Genomic DNA, 27,885 nt, shown 5'->3' with positions numbered 1-27,885 from the left:
TCATTTGTCATGCATAGCCTTTCAGGATGTAAGTGATCTTGGTTTAACAAAGTTTTTCTCCTCCCTTTTCTCGCCTCTCTTAGGTTATGTTGGCTGCCTCCTATTGGTCATTGTTGGCACCTGCGATTGACATGGCAGAGGACTCTGGAAAATATGGTTCCTTCGCTTTCGTTCCGGTTGCTGTGGGATTCACACTTGGAGCGGCATTTGTTTACTTTGCTGACCTTGCGATGCCCCTGCTGGTAAGAACCTGATGTGATCCTCACACATACAGTTTGTTTTACTGAAGTTTGTAAGAATATTATGTTTAGGGGTATGTGAATACTGGACGTAGCAAGTGCATGTTTGTGTAAATTGGGATGCTGTGTAAAAGTAAGATACAAAATCCAAATGATTTTTTACCTATATTCAACGGCTACAATAGAAAGATATTTAATTTTCAAAATTATTTTCTATATTGGGGAACCAGGGGTCCAGAGGCCTAACTATTACTTGAAATGGTAACATTCGCTGTCTTGGTGAATCATAGTCTCTTGTGTGTGACTGTCGCATTGACTTCTACACGGTAGAATGGGTTAGTCAATCTTTGAAGGAGATAACAGCTTGAGACAAAGTACTTGACCTGAGTTCTGGAAAAGAGATAAGCTTTATAGAGGCTCTTGATATTAAGATGCTACCAGGGCTGTAGTACTGTATGTTTTTTCTCCAGATTATTGTTTTACCCAATATCGGACTGTGGTCTTGGTTTTTAGGTCTGTGGTTTTGACAGAGGCCAGTTGACTTTTCCTTTCCTCTGTGTCTGTGTTTCTTTGCCTCCTGTGTGTGTGTGTGTGCTTGTGGTCGTGGTAAGGATACACTGTATGATACTTGTGTTTTTTTTATTACTCTCCCGATTATGGTGTCTCATTGGCACTTTTGCTTGTATATTTGTGTGTGTGAGTGCTTATGACCCTGCATACATTTTTCGTGTAATATTGTGTTTTATGGTGAGCAGGAATGCTGATGATGGCTCTAAACACCACTGTGTCACTGTGTTTTCTCAGAGTCGCCAGCATGATAATTGACTCTTAGTCTTGTTTTGCTCTATAGTTGTCGTGACTTGGTCCTGGAGGTACTTGGAATTACCTTGGACTCAACCTGATTGATTTTGACTACAGTTGGATTCTGCAAAATCAATGATCATTTAACTTTGAAAAGTGAAGCGAGGTCATTATTATTTTAACATGATTAACATGACTGTGAATTAAAATAAGATGAACCCCGGAGATTCCGTAATTATCATCAGTCATCATCATGATTTTGCATATGTGAACTTTATCTAATGATTGAAATTGAGCCTTTGTCTGAGCTGTGTGTAAGAAAACAGGAATGGGTAGAGATGGTACTGATAGAGACAGAAATGCGATGCAGCCACTACAGCGGGAAAATAAGAGAACAGCTGTTGCCTTAAGCTCCTGCAGTCACACCAGGACAGCAGCACTGACGTGAATTACATATGAAGGAGCGGCTGACACATCACCATCATGTACTCTCACACAAGATGACACACACTCGTATGAACACAACCCACAGACACACAGTCTATTGAGGATAATGGAGAGAGAGGAAGGGGGGATTGATTCATCCCATCTATATGTAGATATAAATTAGCTGTTGCACACGTAGATGGGGTAAGCTATTTGAGATTTTCAGTCTTTAAGTAAATCTCGTAGTGTCTGACACGCCAGCGCCACAGTTGGCTGATGGGCCAGATGAGCATCTGGCCCTTGTTTTTGCAGTCTGACTTTGCAAGTATATACTTATTGCATTATTTCTCAGTGACGTTTTACTGGAAAAACTCAATCTTAGCAAGTATATTGGTCTTTTTTTTTTTCAGTCTTTTGTCCATCTTTTTAAGTCAGAATATCCCATTTTACTAAGTATAATACACAATAACCTAACAAATAGAATTTTAGTGAGATAAAGGGATTTGTTGTTAGACAGCAGACGGTTTATTTATAACAAGCAGAAAACAACTTGCATTCATTCTTTTTAAACTTATTTTTTTAAGTGCCTTTTTTCCAGTGTTTGTTTTTGGTTTTTTTTGCCACCCTTTGTTACAGCTCGTTTCTTGCACCACTTCCATGATAGCAAGCACCCAACTGGTGATCGCTGATGCAATAAAATGTTTGTGACTAAAGACATCATGATGAAAAAATCTCTTGTTTTGAACCAAAAAAGAAGTAGTAGCTCACCACGGACAACAATTTGAGACGCACTTATAGCTGCACTGAAAGTCTACCTTATAGGAAGCCGTTAAGGTCCAACCTAGTCATTTCCCGCCTCTCCACTCAACTCAGCAGGGGTTAATTGGGCAGCTGACCTTCCTGGCCTAAAAGCACCCATGCTGCAGTTCAGTTACAGCATGCAGTTGGTAAACTGAGGCAGAGAAAATGCTCCGTATCAGTGGTAATGGGCGAACAAGCCATTCTTGAAGCATTTAGGTTTTCCAGCCAATTGTGTTGAATGGGTTTCATTTCTCAGGGCTTAAAGCTTTCACGAGGGAAACTTACTGTACTATTAAAAATAATTTACAGTAGACGAGTAGTTTGTTGCAGTTGTACAATAGTTGGGTCAATTTCTGTCTTTTAAATTAAACTGGGGATAAATACATACTTTTCTTACTTCCTTTGAAATCAGTTCTTATTCATTGACAGAAAATTGACCTAAATTGAATACATGACACATGGGAGAAATTTCATGTCTGACTTAAGTAGTTTTCACGTTCCCACTACTTTCTGTAGATTGGAAGTACAGCCTTAAAAACTGATAGTCTTGAAATAAAAATGTTGAAACTAGTGTCTGATATACTGCCGCAAGGTATTTTTTTATTGTGTTTTTGTTAGTACAGTAAAATGTGGAGAAATAGAGTCTTGAGAATGTGCTTTGATCGAAAGCGTTCTTTTGTAACTGCTCAGAGGGGACTGAGCAATGGAGGGCTGTCAACCACGCGGGAGAACATCTTTTTATTGTATTCCTCAATCTATTTCTTTTGATTGTTGTCTGAGTTGGATTCCCATGAATTTCCTCATCTTTTCTTCCATTAAACGGCTTGTTTCAGCCTGCCTTGTGTCTATGAGGAGATAATAGTGTAATTTAATGTTCCAAATTGCTATGTAAGGGTGTATATTCAACTCTATTTGTGGGTAAGTTTCATATATTACCAGAGTGTGGAAAAACAGCTCTGCACGATGTTATTAGCAGACAACAAAAACAAACACATTAAGCAGTGTCTGATAAACAATTAGCTTATGAAGTGAATCCAGCTACTGCTTATGTTCTGTATTTAGTTGAATTCTGTATGTCAATTTTTTTGTGAAGAAACTGGTAGACCATGCACATGACTCAAATGACAAGCCTGGGCTTCTTGTGAATTCAGTTCTACCCAATTTGCTGCCTTCATTCACTCTTTAACAACATGGAATTTGTAAGTGGTTACTGCATAAGGGGGAATTTTCCTGGCATACATATACATATAGGTTGTAAGTTGTTGTTGTTCCCTGGGAATTCATCAAACTTGATTAAAAGTAACATTTTCTGTAACAATCACAATCACAATGGTGATGGAGTCTTTTTTATACCTTGCTGCGAGGTATAGCCATGACCAGAGGCGTTATGTTTTTTAGGTTGTCTGTCCATCTGTCCTATTCTCTTTAAGGTGATATTTCAAGAACACCGGGGATTTTTTTTTTCATCTGATCAGATTTTGGTGATCAAAGATCAAGGTCATTAAGATCTAACGATGTGTTAGGCCATTTTCCGTACACTGATTGTTAGTATGTCAAACAAATTTCTAAAATAAATAGATTGGTGATTACATTTTATGTTTAAACACCATAGCTCAGGAACGGAAGGGAGACTGTGACCATATTTCACATTTGATAAGATACCAAATTGGTGACTTTTTGGGTGCCTACCTCGGTTACGCCAAATAAATGACAGCCTTTGACTTTTGAGCCCTGCACCATTGTAACATATTGACTTAAAAGGCCTCCCACCAGAGAGCTTGAGAAAGAGGTGTATCCTGTTGTTCAAGTTTGTGACTTGAGGGAGAGAAAATGGAAAAGCTTGATACTACTCAAAAGCACCAATGTTGCATCGCCATGTGCCTTTGATTATTTTCTTATTTAAACCTGTCCAGTTTGGCAAATTCAAGATGCTTGGTAACACTGGTGGTAGCAGTGTGTCTGTTCTGCAGGCTGCTCTGATTGTGTTTTGTTCAGTGAGTTTTTCTTCGCTAAGCTTCCTCAGTGCAGCTAGCCAGCTAACTTTGTCCAAGCTTCTGAGGCTGAAGACAGCTAAGATACAGAATGTGTAGAGATGAAGACCATTTTAAACCTGGCATGGGGACGAATGTCAAATTCTCTCCAGGCAGGGATGTGAGAGTTGATCTGATTCCCTTCGCTGGTGAAGGGAGACAGTTTTCTCTGCTGTCACTCTCAAAAGAATTTATTCCAGAATATCCCGATGTACTTGACCTTACTTTGCCATGACATGAAAAATCCCAGCAGTGCTAGTTGAGATGTACAGGGCTGGAGAAAATGTAAAAAAAAAAAAAAGGTGTGAGAATATATTATCTTCTATATTTTTCATCATTTCATTGGCAGTTATATTTTGCTAGCTCACTGTCTCCTTTTTTTTTCTTTGAATGATGTAATCTAACATAATTTTATCCTTCATTCCCCCTAATCAATTCCACGTCATGCCTTTTGAAATACTGCGTCACCCTTTTCCACTTTTATGTTTGCTTCGTTCCTTTATCTTCTAGTTCCTCCACAGTCGCTTGCAGCCCTCTCTGCGTATTCCACCTCTCCTCTGTCTTCCTGCTTCTTCTGCCCTTACTTTCCTTGGTGCCATGGTGACAGTGGTGGAAACGTCAGGCTGTGATAATGGCTAGCACGAAATCAACAGGGAACATAGAGGATCTTATACACACACACACACACAGCGGGGGGCCATCAGTGTTTGGACAGCTGCTGGTGCCACTTTTACTGGCTCCTTAGTAAACACTGGAACTGAATGGGAAGAGCGATTGAGGAAGGGCAAGATGGACAGAGAGGGAGAGCTAAGGTCGACAAGGAGAGAGGGATGGGAGCGATAACAGACATGTGGGAGGATGAGAGGGCGAGAGAGATTGGCAGGGAGCAGGAAGGAACTAAGAGAGCCTGGTGATGAAAACAGGTTACCAAGACACTGTATAATGGTTCCAGTCAAGACATTTTATCACCAACCCCATTCCCCTCTTTCTTTCCACACATCTCTGCCTTTCTGGCTCTCACACTAAGATCTAAAGGGCATGTTAAAATACTGTAAGTTGAGTTTTTGTTTTGTAAAAATGTTATGCACGTCGTGCTTTTATCTTGAAACTCAGGTGGATAGATTAAAAAACAAAACAAAACAAAAGTATGAGCTGGGATAATGAAATTCATAAATATTCACACCTGGCATTGCAATTTTTGAGTAATTAGACATTGGTTATTAGACAACAGAGCGGGAGTTGCTACAATGCACCTAACAATTTGTTCGCAGCGTGTCTGCCTTCATTGATTTTGTACACAGCATTTTAACATGGCAATCATGGCACCAGCATAGAGAGAGAAAGATTAAGATGTGGAATGTAAATTCAAGGGGGATGTTTTGATTAATTATTATACACTATTCATCTCAACACCAGTGCTGGTCGGAGAGATACTAAAAATGGCTTTTTTATGGAAATTGTCAGTCAGGCTTCCTTTACCAAGTAGGAAAACACCACAAACATACCGCCACAGCTTTTTGTATGTAGGGGAAACACTGATATGTTGATGTTGCATTTACAACTTGTTTCTATTGCCCCAAGTATCCTCTTACAGTATCAGAAATGTTTCCAACTATGTTGAAACCCAGTGACATTTACTCAAGGTAACATTTGGTTCCACCCATTGCTACTTGCAGGATAGGGAAATTGGCAAAGAAGAGTAAACTTCATTCTTGAATAAAACTTTACAAAATTACCTCATCTGGGAACATTTTGCCCTGAGTCTTGTCAGATTTTTTTTCCTCAACATTGATGGTTGCTTAATGAGTTATTCACGTTCAGTGAACAGACTGAGAGGACAGTCATTGTTAATTCATGTTCACTCTGCTATTAGCTCTTCTTCTATCTGATCAGAGCAGGATCCAATGTGACTCCGGGTATTTACTCCTCCAGAAGGTCTGGGTCGCACCTGACTCCTTCAGAGCTAGCTGCTTCTGAAAATTAATTTTTTCTTTAATTAAACATCTTATTTATGTAACTTTTCAATAACTTCTGTATATGATACTCGTCTGATAGTATCAGAGGTGCAATATTGGCAAAATGAACCAGTGTGAATGGATGAGCCGGCTGCGCGTATGGAGGGCGTGTTTATCAGATGGTCTGATAACTACACAGGTCCCTCACTCAAATTAATAAAGAGAAATGTCCGACAAAGCAACGTTACATGACCAAACTAAGGTAGCGTAGTAACTGTACCGCAGCTGTACGTGGAGAAGCATCTGTCCTCCCGACTGTCCCACCGACTCCTCGTCACATTTCTGACCGAAAAACAGCGTCTGTCACCTGCAAAAAACTTTTACTCACCAAGTGTTTGTGATGGAAAAAAAATCACCGCAACGGTCAGCTCTCCTGACCGAGACTTCAGTGAACTTTCCCCCGGAAAACTGCCTCTGTCCTCGGGAGTGACAGAGTCAGACAGCTGCCTGTTTACTGATGGCGATTATGTAATTATGTAATTTAGAGCGAAAAACGTAACTTTGCCACTTTCCAGGATGTTTGGTGGGTCAGGATCTCAATCACTACATATTATAACAGCATCCATATGATTATAAACTATCTGCGGGTTTAGATTGACAGGGGGACACCGTGGAAACACCTTTAAAACACACACACGTCATCATCATGACGTGTACCACCGCGCCTCTTTGGGAGCCGCAGTGCCGGCTTTCTGTGTGAATTACACAGCGGTTTGTTTTTACTCCAGCAGGTTTCACTCTGTGTGAACGACCAATGGCAGATAATTTGTGAACCAATGCTGTGGTTTTAATGCAGCGTGGCTGTGTGAAAGGGGCTACTTATAGCTCATAGGGCTGGATCTGGACTGGAAGTGGTGTTGCGATTCTGCCTTCTCACACCGCGAGACAGGTTCGTGGATTTCAGTTTCGATACGTGTATCGTTGCAGCCCTACTCCTCACACAACACTCTGCCAATGCCAAATAACAATTTGTATGTTTAATATGTAGTTGAAATTATCTATTATACACTCAATTCAGTTAATATTGGATGTAGTTATCAGTTACTTAGTTTTCTGAAATGGTATGACGGAAGGTGGAAGCTAAGGCAGTGACAATTTCACAGCAAAGAAGAATGGCGGAAGAGTCAATTTCATGCATCTATGAATTCTCTGTGCTCTGTAACCCCACTGCCGGGTCCTCCCAGGACTTGAGTCTCAAGCATGATAGAAAATGCAGGGTGCCAGCTGGGAAAATTGATAGTGATTACGTTGTATATATTTCAGTGTAGTCTGTGGAGTCCTAGTTAGCTGCTCATTCTGTCCTTCTTGACATTATGTGCTCTACCATTCGCAAACAATTTGCTCTTGTAGCTTGGTCTGAAAACAACGGAAAAGGGGAAGGTTTTGTACTTTTTCACAAATGTGTCTTTTTGTCGCCAACGCCAAAAAATGTTCTGGCTTTCATTTGTCACTATGTTGAAGTCATGGAGAGGACTGGCCAAGCTGTTGCAGGATTGAGTGGTTTGTTAAAGGAAGAGTACGGTACCTTTTGAAGAATAGAGTGTGAAAGGGACGGCATAGAGAGAGAGACAGAGAGGGAGTGAAGAAAGGAGCGCAGAGTTTCCTCCATTTTCATGTATTCTTTTCAAACTCTCCCTGTTCCTCAGATATGTAATGTAATGTAATGTATGAAGACATAGTGTTTGCAGAAATGGAGAGAGGTGTGTCTGCTGAGACATGAATGAAATACAGTGCTACTTTCTCACATTATTATCTTCTCTCTCTTGCCCTACTTGCCATCACCATAACAACAAACAATGATTGGGGGCAAAGGAAGTGCTGGTAGCCTGGGAGCATTGCATCTTGGTTTACAGTATATCACCAGATCTGGGTTTTCCTGTCCAACAATATACAGGAGGCACTTAGCCAAATGGACAGCAGTAACAATGGCCACAGCACAGCAAACACATGACATCCTTACTGTTTACTGTGTCCGGGGAATGGCTGTCTTACTGGTGGGACTGACGGGGGATGTTTAGTCATGGTTACCCAGTCTGAAAGCCTTAACCGTTAGCTGTCTGTGACTGTACAACTGTATGGTAACACAGAGCTTGTTTTTAGCAGTTTCTGTAAACTGCAACCTTTTCTTTATCAGTTTGCTTTTGGTACCAGCCAAACCGGGAGTACTGAAATCTGTTAAGGTTCAAAGGGGAGAAAACCCATTGCAAAACCACTTGAAAGATGACACAGCTGGCTTATCTGTAGACTGTTTTAGAGATTTGTTTGATTTGAGTTTGATACTTGGGACATTTTTTGAAAGTGAACTCTCGAAAAAGTGTTGTTACTGTTGATTGGCATAAAACCAATGATCCGTTGATCTTGGTCATTAACATGTTTAAGTGGCAATTCAAATCAAATCATGGATTGGAATTGCAATGCCCTCAGTCTGTCCTTTGTAAGCCCCTTATTTAAGATTCACTGTGAAAGTAATTAAAGTCTTGTAAGTTGTCACAAATGTGTCTAATTCCTCATTCACACTGCGACAACCATGTCTGGGACCATCATCTTTGTCTCCTGTCTGGCTTGTTAAAATTCAGGATACTTGCCTCCCTTCACCTGCTCGATGAAGCTGTCAGCAGGACTTCCAAGTCGTGACCAGGGTCCTGGCTGTGTTGGGTGAATTTGTAATCTGGTGAACACTAGCAGGCTCAGAGGGTAACTCTAGTGATGATGCTCTGCTGGTCACAGTGCAACTCATTGTGGGAATTCAAAGTTTGGGCATTGTTTATCTGCCAGATTCAAGTCATGTTCATAACAAGTGTAGGACCTTGATCATTATTTACTGATCTTGATGGATAAGAATGTTTGCCGTTACACAGCAGACACTTATGGAATCATTTCAATTTTATATTCTTAGTTGAGGCATGCTGGAGCCATACGCATGGGGCTTAGCTCTCTGGAAGGAGTTTTTGTTTTTTTGCAAAACATTACAGCCATGTGACAAGCCTGCTTTAATGAACGCACACAAACTCTTTGTCTGGGTCGTTCTCTCTCAGACACAAATTGGAGAAGAGTGCTGAACAGACATGGCCTCGTTACTTTTCCTCCCACGGCTGCTGTCAAACAGGTTTCCTCTGTCTCAGGGGTTCCAGGTCCTATTCTTGTTTTGACAGTACAGTTGTCTTTACACCTCTACACAGAAGAGCTTAGCCGAATTTATTATGTTATTTGGCATACATAATGAGATATAATGGAAACCAGCCTTCTGCTTGTTCGCTGTCCACTTGTGTAACTACATAATGAAGGAAACTGTTGGGAATTTTAAAGCCCCTATTGTTGTGGCTGACATTGGTTCACTGCGCTTTGATTAGAAGTGATAGTTTGAAACAAACAACTGAAGTGATTTGATTCAGCAATCTTAATTTTAAGTTTATTCTTTTGGTGCTTCTGTTTGTCACTCCATTTGTCTTTTTAAATTTTAGATTTTGATTTGAGGGAATGTTTTACTGTCTTGGGTATTAGGCCTATAATACCTAGCAGAACATGACTAAATAAGGCACCAAACAATACACAAATAAAACGAAGAATAGAATAGAAAAGATTTAAAGGCATAAACACCCTGACTTTAGTCCCCAGATATACGTCCCAAAATGCGACTTGATAGCATCTTTCACTAAGTCCTGATCAATGTCTTTTAGGGTGCTATCATACCTAACTTCTCAGGTTTACATAAACTCATAGACAGAATAAAACATGGACAATATTTCTGTAGTCAAGCTAATGCGTAAATATTTTAAACCTGCATTCTGTCTAATGGCCAGCAGGGGGCAACTAAGCTGGTTCATAATAAATCAGATGAATTTAACTGGAATGACTCTTGCACAGTGAGACACTACCAACAACCTGAGCTATTGTGCCTATATAGGTGATAGAATAGGACAGCTACAAATAAAATAGGACCAAAGCATTTACAAGAAATTAAAATGCACTCAATTGAACGTTCACATTTTTTACATGTCATAGGTTACATACCATATTGACAGGCCGGTGTCATATCACATTCACATTATATGTTTATGACCTGGATTTTATTATCTGAAGGTGGAGGGACTGTTGGTTAATGTTAAGCTCGAGAAGACTGCCAAGCCAGTGATGGTAGCTCGAGACTGCATTCAGCAATTGTCGAACTGGATATTTGTAATGAGAGTTTGAGACACCTCCAAATGTTATTGTGACGATCAAAACAAGATCATTTCCTCAACCTAACCAAGTGTTTTTTGTGTCTTACCCTAACCAGGCGATAAGCATAGTGTTCCCCAAACATTAAATAGTAAAAAGTGAAAACATTGAACAAACATGAAGAAATGTAAAAGTGTCAATATATCTGTGCTTTGCAGAATGGTACATTGCCAACATTTATTCTGGGTCTTGGTTTGCGAGACAAATTTTCACCTCACAAAATGCTTGATTGTTGGTAGTGATTGTGTGTGGCTGTGTAGACCATTTGGTCTTGATTGGCCTGTGTGGTCTCAATGTTCCAAGTGTGCAGACACTATACACAGACCCTGTGACTGATCTCAACATTCTCTGTGGTGGACCGTGCCAGTGTCTACCATAAATGAAATGAAATTCCCCAATGATGGGAATGTCCATCTTATTGCAGTTTGTGAGGATGAGGGCACCACTTTGGAATCTGGATTTAAAAGATCCATACTAAAAAAAACCTAGCGTCAGGAAAAAACTGATAAAGGCAACATTTAACTGAAGTTAATCCACACAAGTCTGACAACCCTGTGACCTGAAGGGAGTAATCTACTAACACTTATCACTTATAGACTACATGAGCCCTCCTGTCTCCCATTATGCTGTCAGACGGCTGACTCTTGGAGTCATGCATCATGATGGATAAGTCTGCTTGGAGACACTGCTGTCGGCTGAATGGCTGATGTGTCTGGCTTGCTATTTAACCAAACGGTGCTTTGATAATGTGACATATGCAATTTAATGAGCCTTGTTCTCCATACAGCCTTGCGGTATTATGAGTGTATGCATATTTAATGAGCAGCTCCAGTGGGAATGAAAAACTTGTAATCCCTGCAGCATTAGTGCCATCCTCTACATACTGAGCACGGAGTCATTGTTATCACCGGCATCCTTACATCTGTGTGAGAGAGATTCAGACCATCAAAGTTACACAGCAGCCAGGATCATAATATGAATGAGCGAATATTTATATATCTGCATAAAACAAAAGTATTGGACACAGCTGCGTTGTCCTATTTTTTTTGCTGAGTTTGATGGCCCCTTTTTGGCTGCTGCTCGTTTCAGCAAACAAATAAAGTTGAGTCTGCTTGGTACAAAATCAAAGGGACTGAACTCAATAATTCATAGCAATAGTCTTCCTGTTTGTTTCCTTTTAATCTTTATTTGGCATGTGGAGATTCTTATTAAGTTAGGACATTACATTTTTTCCTCTCAACAAAAATAACTGCTTCAGTCAGACAGCAAATGCCCCAAAATTGACTTTTATTTACACTCCAGTGACTCTAGCGGTAGTAGGAATTCGGATTCTTGTCCATCTAGAGCAAACATGTATTTTCTTGATAAACTCAAAAAGTCTGTAGAAGAACTAGTTCAGGCTGGTTGGATGGGTTAACAAACGTTAGAGTTTGAGATGGTAAACCCCTTTGTCCATCCTTTTTTTTTTACTATTGACAGTCAGTGTTTTTGTCTTTTAAAAATGAGTGATCTTTTCTTTAAAGTGTACTCCCTCGATTACAATTGCACTCATATAACATCACTTGACTCAGTGATGGAAAATAGCAGAATCAGAAACATGGTCTTTTTTGTTCAAAACATTCTTCTTCCTCCAACCTACACCTATATTACGTACCTACATTACGCACAATGTAGCACCACCACAATTTCCTTCTGTGATTAATAAGTCTGAAGCTGCTAGCCTAGCCGAAAGTATGGGGTTGGCAATCTGGCCAAGACACGAAAATTTATAAGATATAGACATTCTGAATTTGCACCATTAAAAGTGCAGTAAAGTTAGTTATTTTTGGTACAAGCTCCTTATCTGCCATGCCCCTAGCTCTAACTCAGGTTGCATTGTTTACAACATGTCAGCCATGGAAGAGCAATTTGAAGTTATTTGTCCGAAAAGCAAAGCCATCTAGTTGGCTACATCATTTAACTGGTTTGATCATGTAGCTGGAACTGCTTGTCAGTGACCAGTGTTGCCACAGTTACCTTGAAAAAGTAATCTGATTACTGATTACTCCTTTAAAAAGTAACTAAGTTACTTTACTGATTACTTGTTTTTAAAAGTAACTAAGTTAGATTACAAGTTATTTTATTAGTTACAGTCAGCAGCTGCCAACAACACCCCACAGCCTCAAAATAAAAATGACAACAGTTTTTTTGAGGCTGTGGCTTTGCTCGCAGCTTTCTGCCTAACACCACCTGGTGGGACTTGCTCTGTAAACTTAACTGTACTGTGCTGTGACTCCATATGTCCAAATGCATCACTGTCAGTTACTTCTGGGATATATAGAAACAAAAGTAACAGGAACTTAATTAAAATTAAGTAACATGAAGTAACAGAAATTAAATAACATGATCTCTACGCCTGAGATGGAAATGGCAGACCTGCCAACATGTACGCATTTTTCGTACTCGGTACGCATTTTGACCCTTAAGTATGCTTGTACGCATTGCTGCTCTCCAGGTACGTATTTTGTTGCATATCGCAGTTTGCCAGTTTTAGTTTCTATGCAAGTTCAATCTATGAAGTTGATTCTGCCACTAAGACACAAAGCCAAATGCTCCGTGCGTTCAATTTAATTCAGTGCCTCAAGCAAGACAGGCTGGCCGGATAACTGATCCCTCTTTGGCTGCTTGCTGCCACTGCCGATGCAAACAGAATTGAAAAGGTAAAATTAAGACGTTGAGTTTACCCAATGGTGTATTTAACCACCCGTCAAAGTTACCGTTCATCGATGTTGTGTGTGTGTTGCAAATAGAAGGCTAACCATCACGTTTCCCCGTATCCATTACCGCTGAGGACAAATCAGTAGGCGGGCGTGCCATGGCAGCGGAACCGCCTCCAAAAATGTTCGGAAACCTCAAAGATTTCTTGACAGCTATTGGGGAGATGGAGTTGCCTCCACATGTCCAGGCTACCCCATCACGCGTTCTGCACCGTGTGCAAGACAGACATTGACATTGGTCATGAAGGGGCAACGGGTAACGAGCACAGTCCCACACACAAATACTCCCCACCCCCAAAACATAATGATACTGAAAATAAAAATATGATAAGAAAAATGTTTCATAGTGTCAATAGACTAGCCTTTCACACCCGCCATCCTTCCCATTAGTGCGGGGGCAGTTAGAAAAGTGGTGAAATGTCTCGAAATGTACAAGGTTTTAGACAGGCTAGGTGCTGATTATCTTAAGATAAATACATAGACTAATTACAGAACAGGATTTAGGTAACAGTAAGGCTATTCTTTTTTAGCTTCATCGAATTTAAGAACATTAAAAATTACCATGACATCATAACAGGGAATCCAGCTGTGACCAGCTATTGTCGCTCAAGTTAATGATGCATGGCATAGGCCTATTGGCTAGGTCAATGTGATGGCATCCAACACAATAGGCATTTAGCGCAATAACACCCTTTTAAAAGCCTATCTAAAATTATCTGAACCATGTTATTTATTAGCCTATAATCGTGTCTCTACAAGGCTTAAATGTTGTGCTTTTGTAGTAGTTGCTTTAGGCCTATTTAAAGTTGATGCTTTAGGGTAAATCATAACTTGGACTACTTCATTTCAGGCTAGGTGTTAACCTGATCTGACTCACATCTTTAACCCAGACGTACTTGGGCCTATTTATCACTCCACTTCCTGTTAGTTAGACTAACGAAAATATATGGGCACAAAATATTGGACAGGATATAAGATGACTTTTTTGCAGTTTCACTACTTATACAGCCATTCATCCATTTCAAAATGGTATTTTGTTTTCAAATGACACACACAAACCATCAAATTAATAGACATTTAGACAACCAGTTGAACACTGATGTGCTCAGTGTAAAACACTATGATGAATGGAAAACACTTCTTCTTCATTCATCATAATGACTTAGGCCTTTTTTGTTCAGTTACACTTACTACAGTCAGTACATACATAAGTGTGATGTAAAATATTTGAGAATATTGTTTTTATACTCAGAACACACAAACGGTAACAGATATATTTTATTTTTCCCACAAAAACAATGTACACAGTGTACATCTCAACCAACACAAAGTGCATATACAACAATATACGGTCTACCTACAAAACAACAGAAGAATTTACTGTACACAGTTACAGTAAAAAGATAAAATAAAAAAATAAAAAACTGTGCAGCATGATCTCCTCTGTTTCGGTCTGGCCACAGCACCTCATCCACATCACAAGCAATGTTTTCCCTGGCCAAGCAGCGAGAGTAACATCACCTAGCATGGTGAATCCAGCCATGAAAAGCACCAACTGCTATATATCCACATGCATCTTCTATAGCTTAGAGAAGGGGTATACACATTTGTGGATTTGTGGATTTCGGTCATACACTTTACAAAAAATTCTCAATAGGATTGAGGAATGGAGAATATGGAGGGAGATAAAGCGTGGTTGGGCAGTGAACCAGTTACGAACCAGAGCAGCCCAATGGAAACTTACGTTGTCCCAAATGACAACGTACCTGAGCTGCTCTGGTGGAATGAGTGTGTTGTGTAGGGTGTCTAGGTGTTTGCCCATGTGATGAGTCAGTACGCATAGTAGGGCAGTTCACTTTAGAATTTTGAATGACAGATTGTTCTTTGTGAAAGCAAGAGATTTTCTTCATGAAAATTGTGCCAAATGCAGAGAATTGTGTGTAGTGTTTTGAAAAAAGTGTGTTTTAGAACTGCAATTTGAGTGTAAAGCAGGAATTGTGCTTCTAGTTTAGCAGAATTGGTAGTCCTTTACACATTTATAATTTATTGTAATATAGGAGGTAGTGATGAGCTAAACAATGTAGCTGGATATAAATTACATGTATCTAGTTTTCAAGGTCGGCAGGTCTGAGATGGATTACAATCTAAAATTGTCTGATCACCTGTAATTTGTTATTTGAACCCAAGCCGTGAGCTCTCCCTAACCATATCTGTATCCTGTGATCAGAAAAGCAGTTTAATTATTGCAACAGTGATTTGTTTTTCTCTCAAGTTTTGAAGGCAGTGACAAATTATGTTTTCTAATACACATGCAACATTCAGAACCACTTAAATGTTCTGGGTGGCAATTATAAATTAGTTTTTGGTCCTTTAATTTGGATGATTTGTTAGACATGCTGGTATTGTTTTGTAGAAATTAAAGGCCTTTGTTGATTCCAGGAAAATGCCCTTGTCTGTATTGTCTATCCTTATGCTTTCACACTCCGATGCACAGGTGCACACACGCACACATGCACATTTGCGTAATGCCATTAGTCAAATTAATTCATGTGGACAGTTTCTAACCAGTAAGTATGGCACCAACCTCAGAGTGTACCTGTGTCACAAACCTGCTACCAATAACATTCTTATTCATCACTCTTATTTTAAGGCTCACATACACATATAGAATCACACTGAAAAGGCTCTCTGTACTTTTATTTCTTTCTATGTTATTTATTTCTTTTCATTCTTTTGTAGGACATATCATCACATTATTGATAGGCTATGGAGGCTTTCATCTTTTTTCTGTGTATATTGATCCATTCAGTACCACTGTCTCTGGCCCTTTGACTCAACCCTCCACCTTCCTTTCTGAAGCAGGGCCAACAAAATTGAATCTCTTCTGCTTCTCAATACCTCACCAGTGTCCCGACTCGCAGCACTGTGCACAGTTGGGCCCAATTACAGATTAATGAGTACACCTGGCCTCTCTCTGACTGTCTAGTTTGTGTTTTACTGGTGGAGATTTGTGATAGCTTGTGAATAAGGGATGTCTCCCTTATCTGAGGCGTCTGGCCGGGCTGTAGGGCTTCTCTCTGCGTGTGTTTAATGAATGATGCTGGTGAAACACTGATATGCTTGTCAGTGTTAAGAGTAGAATGGAGACGTGAGGATGCTTACCGTTCTCCTGAGGCATTTAAAACATCAGAAAACACAGGAGGAGGTTTGAACGAGTATCATTCTGGCTACGTGTCCATCAGGAAAATTGATTGTTGCTGATTATTGCTTTCATTCCTCAGTAGAAAGAATGTGTTGCTGTGTGACCTCACAATCAGAATGTGTTTTTCGCTCCCAAGGATAAAATAAAATAGAAAACAAGTAATTTCATAGCAACCCAGAGGGCCCTGCCTCAACAGGACTTTGCAGATATGCTGTTAAGAACCAGGGGCTTTAAAAGAGGTGTTCAGATAAGAGTGGCTACAGACCAAAGGTTAAAAGAGTTGCCTTTGTGTGAAGTATAAATTACAAGCTACATCGCTGCACTGATCACCTTTTTCTTAAATGTCGGTTCAGCCCAGTCTCAGCCAAATCATGTAATATACAAGCCAATCCATAAGAGGTCAGCTTGTGAGGATGACAGGAACAGTGGACGAATCAAAGCAAGGAATCTCTGTCTGTCTGTCTGTGTATGCATCAAATACATGATACCATTAATAAATTATTTCAGAAATGTTTTACGAATTCCACTAGCATTGCTAACCGTAGCCACCACAGTCACGTGTGCACCAGAGCCAATCACTGCAGAGCCGACTGCCACCCCCCACCTTAAGAAACAAGCGGATTTATAACTGCAGCGGCGCGAGCTGGACCGGGATTTTGCCGATGGTTCGGTCCCGTTCTGTGCATCTAAACTGACTGTTGTGTATTAATGAGACTAAAAGAGTCTGGACCGAGTCTGTTCAGGTCTGAGGAGATCCGGAAACGCGCGGACAACAAAGTGGAATCGGAATCTGTGGATGTTCGTGTGTAGCTAGCTGCTAGCTGCTAGCCGCTAGCCGACCCACCTCCCGAGGCGACGGACCGGACGCACTGGCACGTCCAAAAATGGACTTAGGGTAAATAATGTCCGCCACACTTTTTCGCGAACATTGCCGTCACGTTTGCTTTGTGTCTGGTGCAGGAAGAAACGGTAAAAACAAGCTTTTGTCACGAAGGTGTACGCAAGCAGCAAGTTTGGTTGTTGAGGAACAGGAAGTTGTGTGAGGGACGGAGGCGGTGATGCAGACAGCGACAGAGATGGCGAGTTTTGAGAGTTGAGAGATTTGTGACGTATAGCGTGTTTGAAGTGTATAGTTCGTGTGTAATGTAGTGTTTGGTGTGGTGTGTGTAGTGTAGTCGTTTTTTGTGTTGTGAGTCAAAACAAGGAGGAGACGGCTGAATGTGGAGCAGGCAGGAATGAGCTGAGGAACCTGAGGCATTGCCTGCATTTAAATGTAAATGTTTACATATAACTTTGTACATTTCAAAAACTTATGCACAAATTTAGCAAACAACAATTTATATTTGCATTATAACTAATGTAATTGGTTCATTAAACTGTTTGTGGTTTTCACAGTAAAAAATAACTTTTTCCTACTCTGATTTTATGTTATTTTGTGATTTTAGGTCCATAGTGTTAATATAATATGTCAAAAGAAAAACAATAACTGTACAGTCACATATGTGAGGTTGTGCTGAAAATAATGACACCAAACAAGACAAGGTAAATAGTTTTTAAGGTGAAATATAATGGTACAATCAAAGTAGTCAAAAACAGTAAATTATATCCCTGACGTCCCACCTTCAAACACAACCTCATTTGGCCATCCATGAAAAAGCTACTTAACCTCCCACTTTTATATAGGAATACATGCTTCCTACGGGCAGCGCACTAGTATAATTCAAAGAGCCAAAGGGTCTGCATCGAAAGGAGGTACGGGATGGTGGAGTGATTTGTACCTATGTCTTTCACCCAGGGTTTGAGTCCTGTGTTGGGCACACAGACAGTGGTTACTATTTTGAGGAAGTAGCTAATTTGAAAGAAACCATGATCTCTTGCTAAATCTAACCAGGTGTAGTGCTCATTGTTTTAAGCTAAGTAGTTACTTTAAGGGAAACCTTGAGGTTTAACTAAACCGAGCTAAGCAATTTCGGTGCCAAAAGCAAACAAGTCATTTTGGTCACTTTATTTTGAACATGTGAAGGACTGAGAATTTTAGTTGTAGCTAATCTGCCCATGGTAGAGGCTGTGTTGTTTTCATGAAAAGGCAAGGCCAAACAGGACAGTGAGATGTTGGACCAGCAGGACTGCTACATGGTTTGGGCGGCACCAGAGATTGTCTTTTGTGCATGTGTCTATGACTTAGTAGTATCATTGGATGGCTAACTATTTGCAGGGTTAACAGTTCAGTATCCATTTTCTTTTGTCTACATTTCAGGGTGTGCTTATGCAAGACACTTAGTACCACATCTCACGTATATGATCTCATACTGTGACCCCCTGTCACTTACTTTGGAGAGAGAAATAACAGCAGAATCAAAAGAATCATACAAGATTGTGTGATTTAGGTATAGGCAGGTTTCGGTATAGTTGCAGGCTGATATTCTAATTCTGGCTGAGGCAATAGACCCATCTATCCCCACTCTACTGCCTTTTGCATGTAACACAAAGATGCATACAAATTTACGCTCACATTCTGTAGCAACAATGTATACAAGCTCAGTATAGTAATTGGATAAATGATACATTGCCTATTTTTTTTTTCTATCTACATGCAAGAAAATAAAAGAATGTTTCTAGTTTAGTGTAACAGAAAATGTATTCTGCTCTTAGATGAAATACAATTTTGTAACTTTAAGTGTATGTTGTAGCAAATATTCTTTTTTATTTACTATTCACAGGGACTAACAAGAGACTGCCTGATTAAAATAGCACACATGGTATTCTACAGTCATGCATTGACTACCTGCCTGGTCATGTTGAGCTAATCCATTTATTATTAGTGTGTGTGTGTGCCTCTCTACTGAGTGCTTGCGTGACCTGCCGTTATTCCCTGTTGCTGTGTCTCCATCGATCAGGCAGGCCACCTCGAGGCCTTCCTGTCCGATGTTTCTATTCTAGTCTTATTGTTTTCCCCACACCCACCTCTCCTCATCTCTGAACAAAGTCTGCACAACCAGGCGCTATACAGCTGACACTCGAAAAATTAGAATATTGTGCAAATAGCTATATGATATAGACTCATTACATGCAAAGTGAGATATTTTCAAAAAACCTTTTTTTGGCCTTTGATGGCTTTATTGATGTAGTAGCTGAAAAGGGTGATAGAAAACAGGATGAGAGAGATGGGGAGTGACATGCAGCAAAGGGCCCCCTGCCGGGAGTCGAACCAGGGTCCGCTGGAGCGAGGACAAAGCCTCTGTGCATGGGACACCCGCTAGCTTAACGGCGCCCCAAAGTGAGATATTTCAAGCCTTTATTTGTTATAATTTTGATGATTATGGAATACAGCTTATGAAAACCCCAAATTCAAAATCTCAGAAAATTTGAATATTGTGAAAAGGTTCAATATTGTGGGCTCAAAGTGTCACACTTTAATCAGCTTATTAATCCACAACACCTGCAAAGGGTTCCAGAGCCTTTAAATGGTCTCTCAGTCTGGTTCAGTAGAATTCACAATCATGGGGAAGACTGCTGACCTGACAGTTGTGCAGAAAACCATCATTGACACCCTCCACAAGGATGGAAAGCCTCAAAAGGTCATTGCAAAAGAAGATGGATGTTCTCAAAGTGCTGTATCAAAGCACATTAAAAGAAAGTTAAGTGGAAGGGAAAAGTGAGGAAGAAAAAGGTGCACAAGCAGCAGAGATGACCGCAACCCGGAGAGGATTGTCAGGAAAAGGCCATTAAAAAGTGTAGGGGAGCTTCACAAGGAGTGGACTGAAGCTGGAGTCGGCGCATCAAGAGCCACCACACACAGACAGATCCTGGACATGGGCTTCAAATGTCGTATTCTTCGTCTCAGGCCACTCCTGAACAACAAACAACATTATAAGCGTCTTACCTGGGCTAAAGAAGAAAAGAACTGGTTGAACTGGTTGTTGCTCAGTGGTCCAAAGTCCTCTTTTCTGATGAGAGCAAATTTTGCATCTCATTTGAAAACCAAGGTGCCAGAGTCGAGATGCACACAATCCAAGATGCTTGAAGTCCAGTGTGAAGTTTTCACAGTCTGTGTTGATATGGGGAGCCATGTCATCTGCTGGTGTTGGTCCACTGTGCTTTGTTAAGTCCAGAGCCTCTATATTGCATGAAAATGGCGTGTTCCAAGTTCACTGCTAAAAAAAAAGTGGACAGTGAAAATCGGCAATTCAAAGAAGAGTGGACTGAAAAAATTGCATTCATTCTCCCTCCAACCAACACAAGACCCATGTGCTTAATGTGCCAGGAGACTATAGCTGTGATGAAGATTTCCAATTTGAAACGGCATTATGAGACGAAGCATAGGAATTTTGAGGAGACATTTCCTCAAAATTCAGATGTAAGAACAGCAAAAATATATGCACTGAAATCGTCATATCAAGCTGCAAGCAGGATTCTTGTCACATCTATGACACAAAAACAAAAAGCAACAGAGTGCTCACTTAGAGTGGTGTGGATTTTTGGTAAGCACAAGAAGCAATTCTCAGGTGCAGAAATAATAAAAGAATGCATGACTGTAGTGATGGACTCAGTGTTTGAAGGCAAACAAAAAGAGGAAATGTTCAACTATGTATTTTAATTTATGTCAAAATGGAAATGATATTTTATTTCAGTTCGTATTTTGGTTGTTTTGAATGAAAAGGACATTTTGTTTTGAATATTTCAGTATTATTGCATGTGGCCTGACTGACCTCAATGCATGGACCTTTGAGTCATCAAAAAAAATCTTTGTGGCCCTTTAAGGTTTGTATTTGAGTACCCCTGCTATAGAGAATCTATGGGGCATTGCCAAGAGGAAGATGAGAGGCATGAGACCCAACAATGCAGTAGAGCTCAAGGCTGCTATTGAAGCACCCTTGTCTTCCATAACACCTCAGCAGTGCCACAGGCTGATGGCATCCATTCAACGGTGCATTGAGGCATCAATAAATCTCCCGGCATCTATTTTTAACCGTTAAAAATTTGTTACGTTCTTTCATATTGATAGATGCATCTGATGAAGTTAAACACATTGTCAGTTGCCAATACATTTTTACCCACTTGAAAGCCCTTTTACACAGAGAAATGTTCTAATGCAGTCACAGGACACATACTGTAGATACATTGAGAAACAGAATACAAAGAAGAAACCCAACTTCACAGTTCCTTCCCTGCAATAAAAAGTTCTTGTTAACCATCTTCCTGGGTTCTGAACAGCCAAATGAGCTTGATTCGCACCAAGGTTCATGTTGCCTCTCTTATTACAATTTAACAATGTTTCCTTTGATGAACATGACGTCATTTGTGTCATGCAAATAATGTTGTTGCATTGACAAAATAATCTTTAAGGTAGATCATATAAGAAAAACACAATTGCCTTCAATATATACTAGAACCATCCATAGATCGAAACGTAATCTAGAAATGAGTGATTTGAAAACATGCCATCCTAAAAATGGACCTAAATGCCATACACTGTGATTCACAAAGTGAATTCTGTTTTCTTTTCTTTTCTTTGGTCAGGAGTTATTAAAAAAAAAATCACTGGGTTGGTCACCTTTGTGTTCATTCTACGCGATGCACCTTAAAGATGGTTCAGTTCCCAGAGGCCTTCGCATTACCATGTCTTTCTGCACCTGTGTCTGACTTTGTGTGTTTAACTTCACACACACCTGCGGAACTTGGGTAAAAGAAAACGATGCGCCTTTTTATTCAGTTTGCCCTCAGCCTGCATATAATTAGCATCTGATTTGCTATGGCAGCAGCTAATTATGCAATCAGTGAATGGGACTGCCTGTACCGCAGGCTGATTACTGAGCCTTAAAGATGCAGCTCGGTCACAGCTGTTAGCGTGCTCAGAGCAGCCTTCATTTGCCAGTTGCGAGACAACATTTAGACTGTCACATGCTGGATGCGAAGTTTAACTGGCCACACTGGCGTGAGCACCGTCAAGTCATTTGAATTTAACAAACTTAATCTAGGTAATATGTGGTGCTCCTAAAGCATGTCTCTGTAAGTTTTTTTTTTTTTTAAACTTTGTTTTTAAATGCAAAGTTTTAAAGTTTTACAAAGACAAACAAAACATGTAAATCAAACAAACAATCCTGAACATTCAGGTCACCGGGGGAAATAGAATATATTGTTCCAGAAAGAAAAGAAACACACAATAGTATTGCTTCGTGTAATATAGGGTTACAAAAATCCATAGGTGAGAGATGAAGAGGGAGGGGGTAAGAGGAAGGCAGGCAAAAGCCAGCTGTCCAGGGAAGGGAGCCTCTCCAGGACAAGTCCATCAAAACATCAGTCACAGCGCAGAGGATAAACAAAATGAAAAAGAAAGTAACTGCTCTATTCTGTTTTCTCATTTACATACAAGAGCCATTTCAACCAATACTTCTGGGCTTTATCACGGTTCAATCTTAGAGAAAAAGTCAACATCTCCATTTCATGTGTTTCTTTTACAGTGGCTGACCACTCTCCCACTGTCAGCAGCTCCCTGTTAAGCCATTTCCTTGTTATCGATTAGACAAATATACAGTCTGAAAATTATACTCAATGTCAAAACCAAGAATTGAATGTATTTCTTTAACTACAACTAGCCAGTATGGCTGAATTACCGGACAACACCAGAAGATGTGACAGTGGTCAGCCATCGCATTATTACATTGTCTCCAGCAATGCCCAGATTCTGATCTGCCACTCTGTAGATATTTTGTTCTTGGGGTGATAAAAAACCTGTGAAAAAACCAGCTGTGCTGGTCTGAAATCCCTATCATGTTCAACCTACCTTAATAACCGTGCCTTCCTCTCTAAGTGTTAATTACAAACCTCTTTGAACCAGATATTAAGGGGAATTATTGTAAGGTCATGTAGTTTACTTCAGTATATGGTCTTGAGGGTTTTATCACCCAGCAGTGGTTGAAGAGGGATATCAAGTTGGTTAAACTCTAGTTCCTTACATTTTGCATCGTAATCCTCTTTACACCAGTAGACTACATACTGCAGTTGTGCTGCTTTGTAGTGGTCCGCCAAACATGGGAGTGACATCCCTCCTTTATCTTTTGGCATGTATAATGTGTTAAAGCGTATCCTTGGTTTCATGTTCTGCCATATGAACCTAGAGATGGTCCGATTCCATTCGTTGAACTTTTAAGTTGGTACTTCCACAGGCAGCGATTGAAATAATAAGAAAAGAATAACAGTTGAGGTAAAATAGTTTCTATTCGGTTGTACAAATCAAGTGTCAGAGGATTCCATCTGTCCAAGTCGTTTTTTAATTTTGTCACACCTAGATATTTCATAGTTCTAGCATTTCCATTTTCTGAGGTTAGTTATTCAAAGAGAGAGTTTGAGTTTTCTCTATGTTCACTTTGTATCCTGAATGTAAACTATATTGGTCAAGGCAGGACATTAGCTTAGGTACACTGGTATCGGGGTCAGACAAAGTCACCGGAATATAGTCCGCATATAAACATGTCTTATATTCTCTTCCCTTAAATGAAATTCCCATAATTTCCGGGTCTTCCCTGATTTTCTGAGCAAGTGGCTCTATAAATAGAGCAAACAGGATGGGACTCAGTGGACAGCCCTGCCAGCATCCCCGTTTCAAAGAAATTGTGCCTGAAAGACTACCACTTATTTTAATCTGGGCCACTGGTGAATTATATATGGATTTAAGACATCTTATAACTGTATCATTAAAGCCAAAGCGCCGTAGAACCAAATATAAAAATTCCCACTGCACGGAGTCAAGCTTTTTCTGCATCAAAGCTGATTGTTAAGGACTTTGTCTCACCTCTGCTCATAGTATCTATCAAGTGTATTGCTCGCCTGACGTTGTCTTGTGTGCGTATATTTTTAATAAATCCTGTCTGGTTCGTGTCAATCAGGTCAGGGATATTATTTTCTTGTCTCTATTGTAAGTTTTAAAGGTGTCTGGTAAAATGTGATATTTTTTCCCCTCAGAAACTCTCATTTTTGTCCTTAAATGGTTTTCATAGCAGCAACAAGGAGTGAAATGTCCAAAGAAGGTTTTTAAAGCAATTATACATCATAATCCAGTCCAATTCAGTCACTTTGTGTGCCTAGTATGTCAATATATACTGTTATATGTTGACTGTCATGTCATTCAAATTCAGTTTTCTTTTTTGCTTTGGTTCAGTTAAAACAGACCCTGATGCTTTTTCCTGGTTAATGTGGTTGTTTTGTGCCGGTGTGAAAGCTGTCAATCGAACCCCAGTTTGGACCAAACACCCTGACCAACAGCTTGAAAAGGTGTGTGTCAAATCGCTTCCAGGCTGTGTGAAAGCACACGGACCGGCCATAGGATTTATGATAATAAACAGAAAAGCATATTAAAAAATAGTATTCTACTCCATGTACTGTGACAGTTTATTTTATTCCATTAAAAGGTGTGGGACAGCGATCCCACAGCAATAAAAAGCCCTGAATCATTACTGTGTCACCAAAGAACATAAATAAACATCTGAAGCATTAAAGGAGTCATCACCCGGAAATCGCAATTTCTCTCGTTAAATCATGCATATTGGTGTTGGACCTCTGTTGAAACTTGCCTGAAAAGCTGGAGTTTGAAAGTGGCTTATTTTTTTCGCTTTGGCTGTTTTTCCGAACAGGAATAGCGCACAGTAGTGCGCGTTCCTAAAGCACGAGATTTTGACTCTACTCCTGTGGTGACGTTACCACAGGAGGCTACTTGCATATGCATCGGCTCACAGCCGTCCTCAGCCAGAGTGAGTACGCCGAATCTGCTTATTTCTCTGTCATTTTCACGCCATACATCGTAACCGCCAGCATTAAAACTCAGGTCTTACATGTAAAACACAAGTGTGAAAAGTAAGAAGGAAAAAAAAAAAAAAATTACCATTCAGAGACATCCTGCTGTAAACGTGTCTCTCCACCGTCTCTGCCTCTTCACTCTCCCTTTCGGTTTCCGACTCCGGCTCGTACATAAATACCTGAATTCCGTAAGGTTCGTCATTTAGTGTGTGCGCCATGACAGGGGGCTGTTTATGTTTTGGAGTCCGTGTGTGCTTGCAGGCTCGCCCCCCATTCCGGCGCTGTCCTTCCTGCAGCCAATCAACGCGCGCCTCATTACATATTAATACAATGCACATCCGGACCGGTCAAAACCTCGCGCATAATCTCGCGTGAGAAAGTCGCGGTATGAAAAAGTGTCAAAACAAGCTCTATGTTTGATTTATTTATTTTTTTTTTTCTAATAAGTTTTAAGAATTGATCCAAAGCGATCCAAGAGGGACTGGATATGTAAAAAACCAGGTGATGACTCCTTTAAGGGCCTTCATAAACTGCTGTGACATTTGATTTCCCCACCTTGGTCATGATGATGATGCACTAATTATGCAGTCCCATCAACTGTCCAATCAATGAGTTACCTTTCAGTCTGAATTACTTCATGTTTAATCTTCTCCGTTCTTTTGCGAACAGGAACCAGACCAGAGCTACAATGCAACAATGTATAATGTATTTTTTTCAGTTGGTCTGGATGAAATAAACCAAGTTACAGGTCTCAAAACACCTCAAATTTATCTGTGGTTTGCAGGAACATAAAATACATTTTACTCTGGTGACTGGGCTGAACATTTGTTGTTCCCAGAATCTCAAAGTGAGGAACCTCTGTTTTTTTTTTCTCAAATCTGTTCAGTGCAGCTCAGTTGAATCTTATACAGTGTGTTCTTGGTTTGTCTGCTTCCAGTGAAATTTCTAGTGACTATGAGGAAATGAAAGTTTAATTTCAACACTTTTCAGTACGCTTGCATCAGTTGCACCGTGCTTTTGGGGACACAAATTCTCATGCAAATCTGAACCTCACAATTTGTGTGAACCCTGATTATCCTGCCCATGTGTTTGTGCGATCCTTTCTTGAATGCATAATAACACGGTGACAGAAGACAGGTGAATAGTGCTTCCAGGTGCGTGGGCCCATCTGAGATGAGACATAGAAAGCTCATTCAAATGTGTCCTGCCGCCGTCAGGGTGACGGGGTGCGTCAGCAGAGGGATGATGCTAGTCAATGCATTAGTAATGGCCCTTTGCCTCACATCACGACCAGACCCTGAGTGCGCTCACGTCATTACACAGTGCCTCTATTCTCTGTGTGCCTGAGTGAGTGAGAGATGGAGTGACAGGGAACAAAAAAGAGAGATTAATGGAGAGGAAGACAGCATGGTGACAAAGAGGATGTAATTGTGTCTAAATGCAATTAAATTGCATCTTTTCCCTTCTCGGTTTCATTGGCCATCTTTGAGGATGCCACTAAAGACAACAATTTATCATTACAAATTAATCTTATCAAGATCAGGTTTCCCATTTTGATGGACCTGAATCATCTTATGACTGGCATGTATTGTATTAATTGGTTAAAGTTATTCAAACATACTTCATAAGCTGCTCACAAATGTTATTTAAAAACTGCCAATACAATAGATTACCAGACAACAATATTATGGTCCCTTTGCATTCAAAAGAATAGGCTGGAGCTCGACTGGTGCGCAATGTTCTATTTATCTTCTGGCCAGGGTTGGAATTTCGTTATTTTAGGGGCAAGGCCATTTGGCCTTAACTTTTTTATTTTTTCAGGGGCACCAAGGCCACATGACAGGGCACAAAAGCCATTGAGTAAAATTCGATGGTTTTACCTTTCAGATACCTTCCATAACATCCTTATTTAATAGGACATGGATAATGTATTAAAACATTTTTTGATACCAATATCAATTAATGTTAATATTAATGTTACATTAGACAGTTTGTTTTTTTAAAGCAGGGTTAGGGTTAGGTGATTTTCACTACACTAAATATTAGTGAAGTTATTGAATATTTCTCCCAATAGAAATTCCCCGAAATTATGGCAAAGCGCATTTTTTTTTACAAACAAACAGTTGCAGAATAACCAGCAGGAGACCATTGATGTGTGGAGTGAATTTGGTGACAATACACTGAAAAAAATTGAAGTTATTGAATATTTTTTGTAGTATCTCTTTTTCGGTGTTGCACTTTGTAGACCGTCCCTGCGCCCTCGTCTCATGGTGGTAGCTCGTTGTCTACCTTACTACGGCAGGAAAGAGTCGTCATTTGCGTTTTAACAATGAGTAATTGATCCAGGAAGTTCAAATCTGTGAATATGATTCCAACTTTAACAAACTAAATCCTACCACACAAGTCAGTCACATTTCATATCAAAAACGACTTGCTCGCTTGTTTACCTGTGCTGTAAGTGTTGTTCTTCCGCTTTGAGATGCTGCTGCTGTTTGATAGGCTCAGGCATCGCATGAGATCACCAATGTAATGATGAGTCTCCACCTGCGTGAACCACAAACTGACTGTTCTAGTTCTACTCTGGAACAGAGACTTCTGTGCACT

At 40.1% G+C, this 27,885-nt stretch overlaps 1 protein-coding gene across 2 annotated transcripts in view; it reads left to right on the top strand.

Annotated features, from left to right (window-relative positions):
* slc39a11 (solute carrier family 39, member 11) overlaps positions 1-27,885 on the top strand; it is a 154,495-nt gene that overhangs the window by 33,015 nt on the left and 93,595 nt on the right. For both annotated transcript variants that reach the window (XM_030400710.1, XM_030400709.1), the window contains exon 4: positions 84-242. In XM_030400710.1, coding sequence (XP_030256570.1) covers positions 84-242 — 159 coding nt within the window. The remainder of the gene's footprint in view (positions 1-83; positions 243-27,885) is intronic.

This window comes from Sparus aurata, chromosome 20 (assembly GCF_900880675.1).
Source record: "Sparus aurata chromosome 20, fSpaAur1.1, whole genome shotgun sequence".
NCBI classification, from domain to species: Eukaryota; Metazoa; Chordata; class Actinopteri; order Spariformes; family Sparidae; genus Sparus; species Sparus aurata.
The sequence above is the reverse complement of the archived record's forward strand: the minus strand, read 5'-3'. Positions and strand labels throughout refer to the sequence as shown.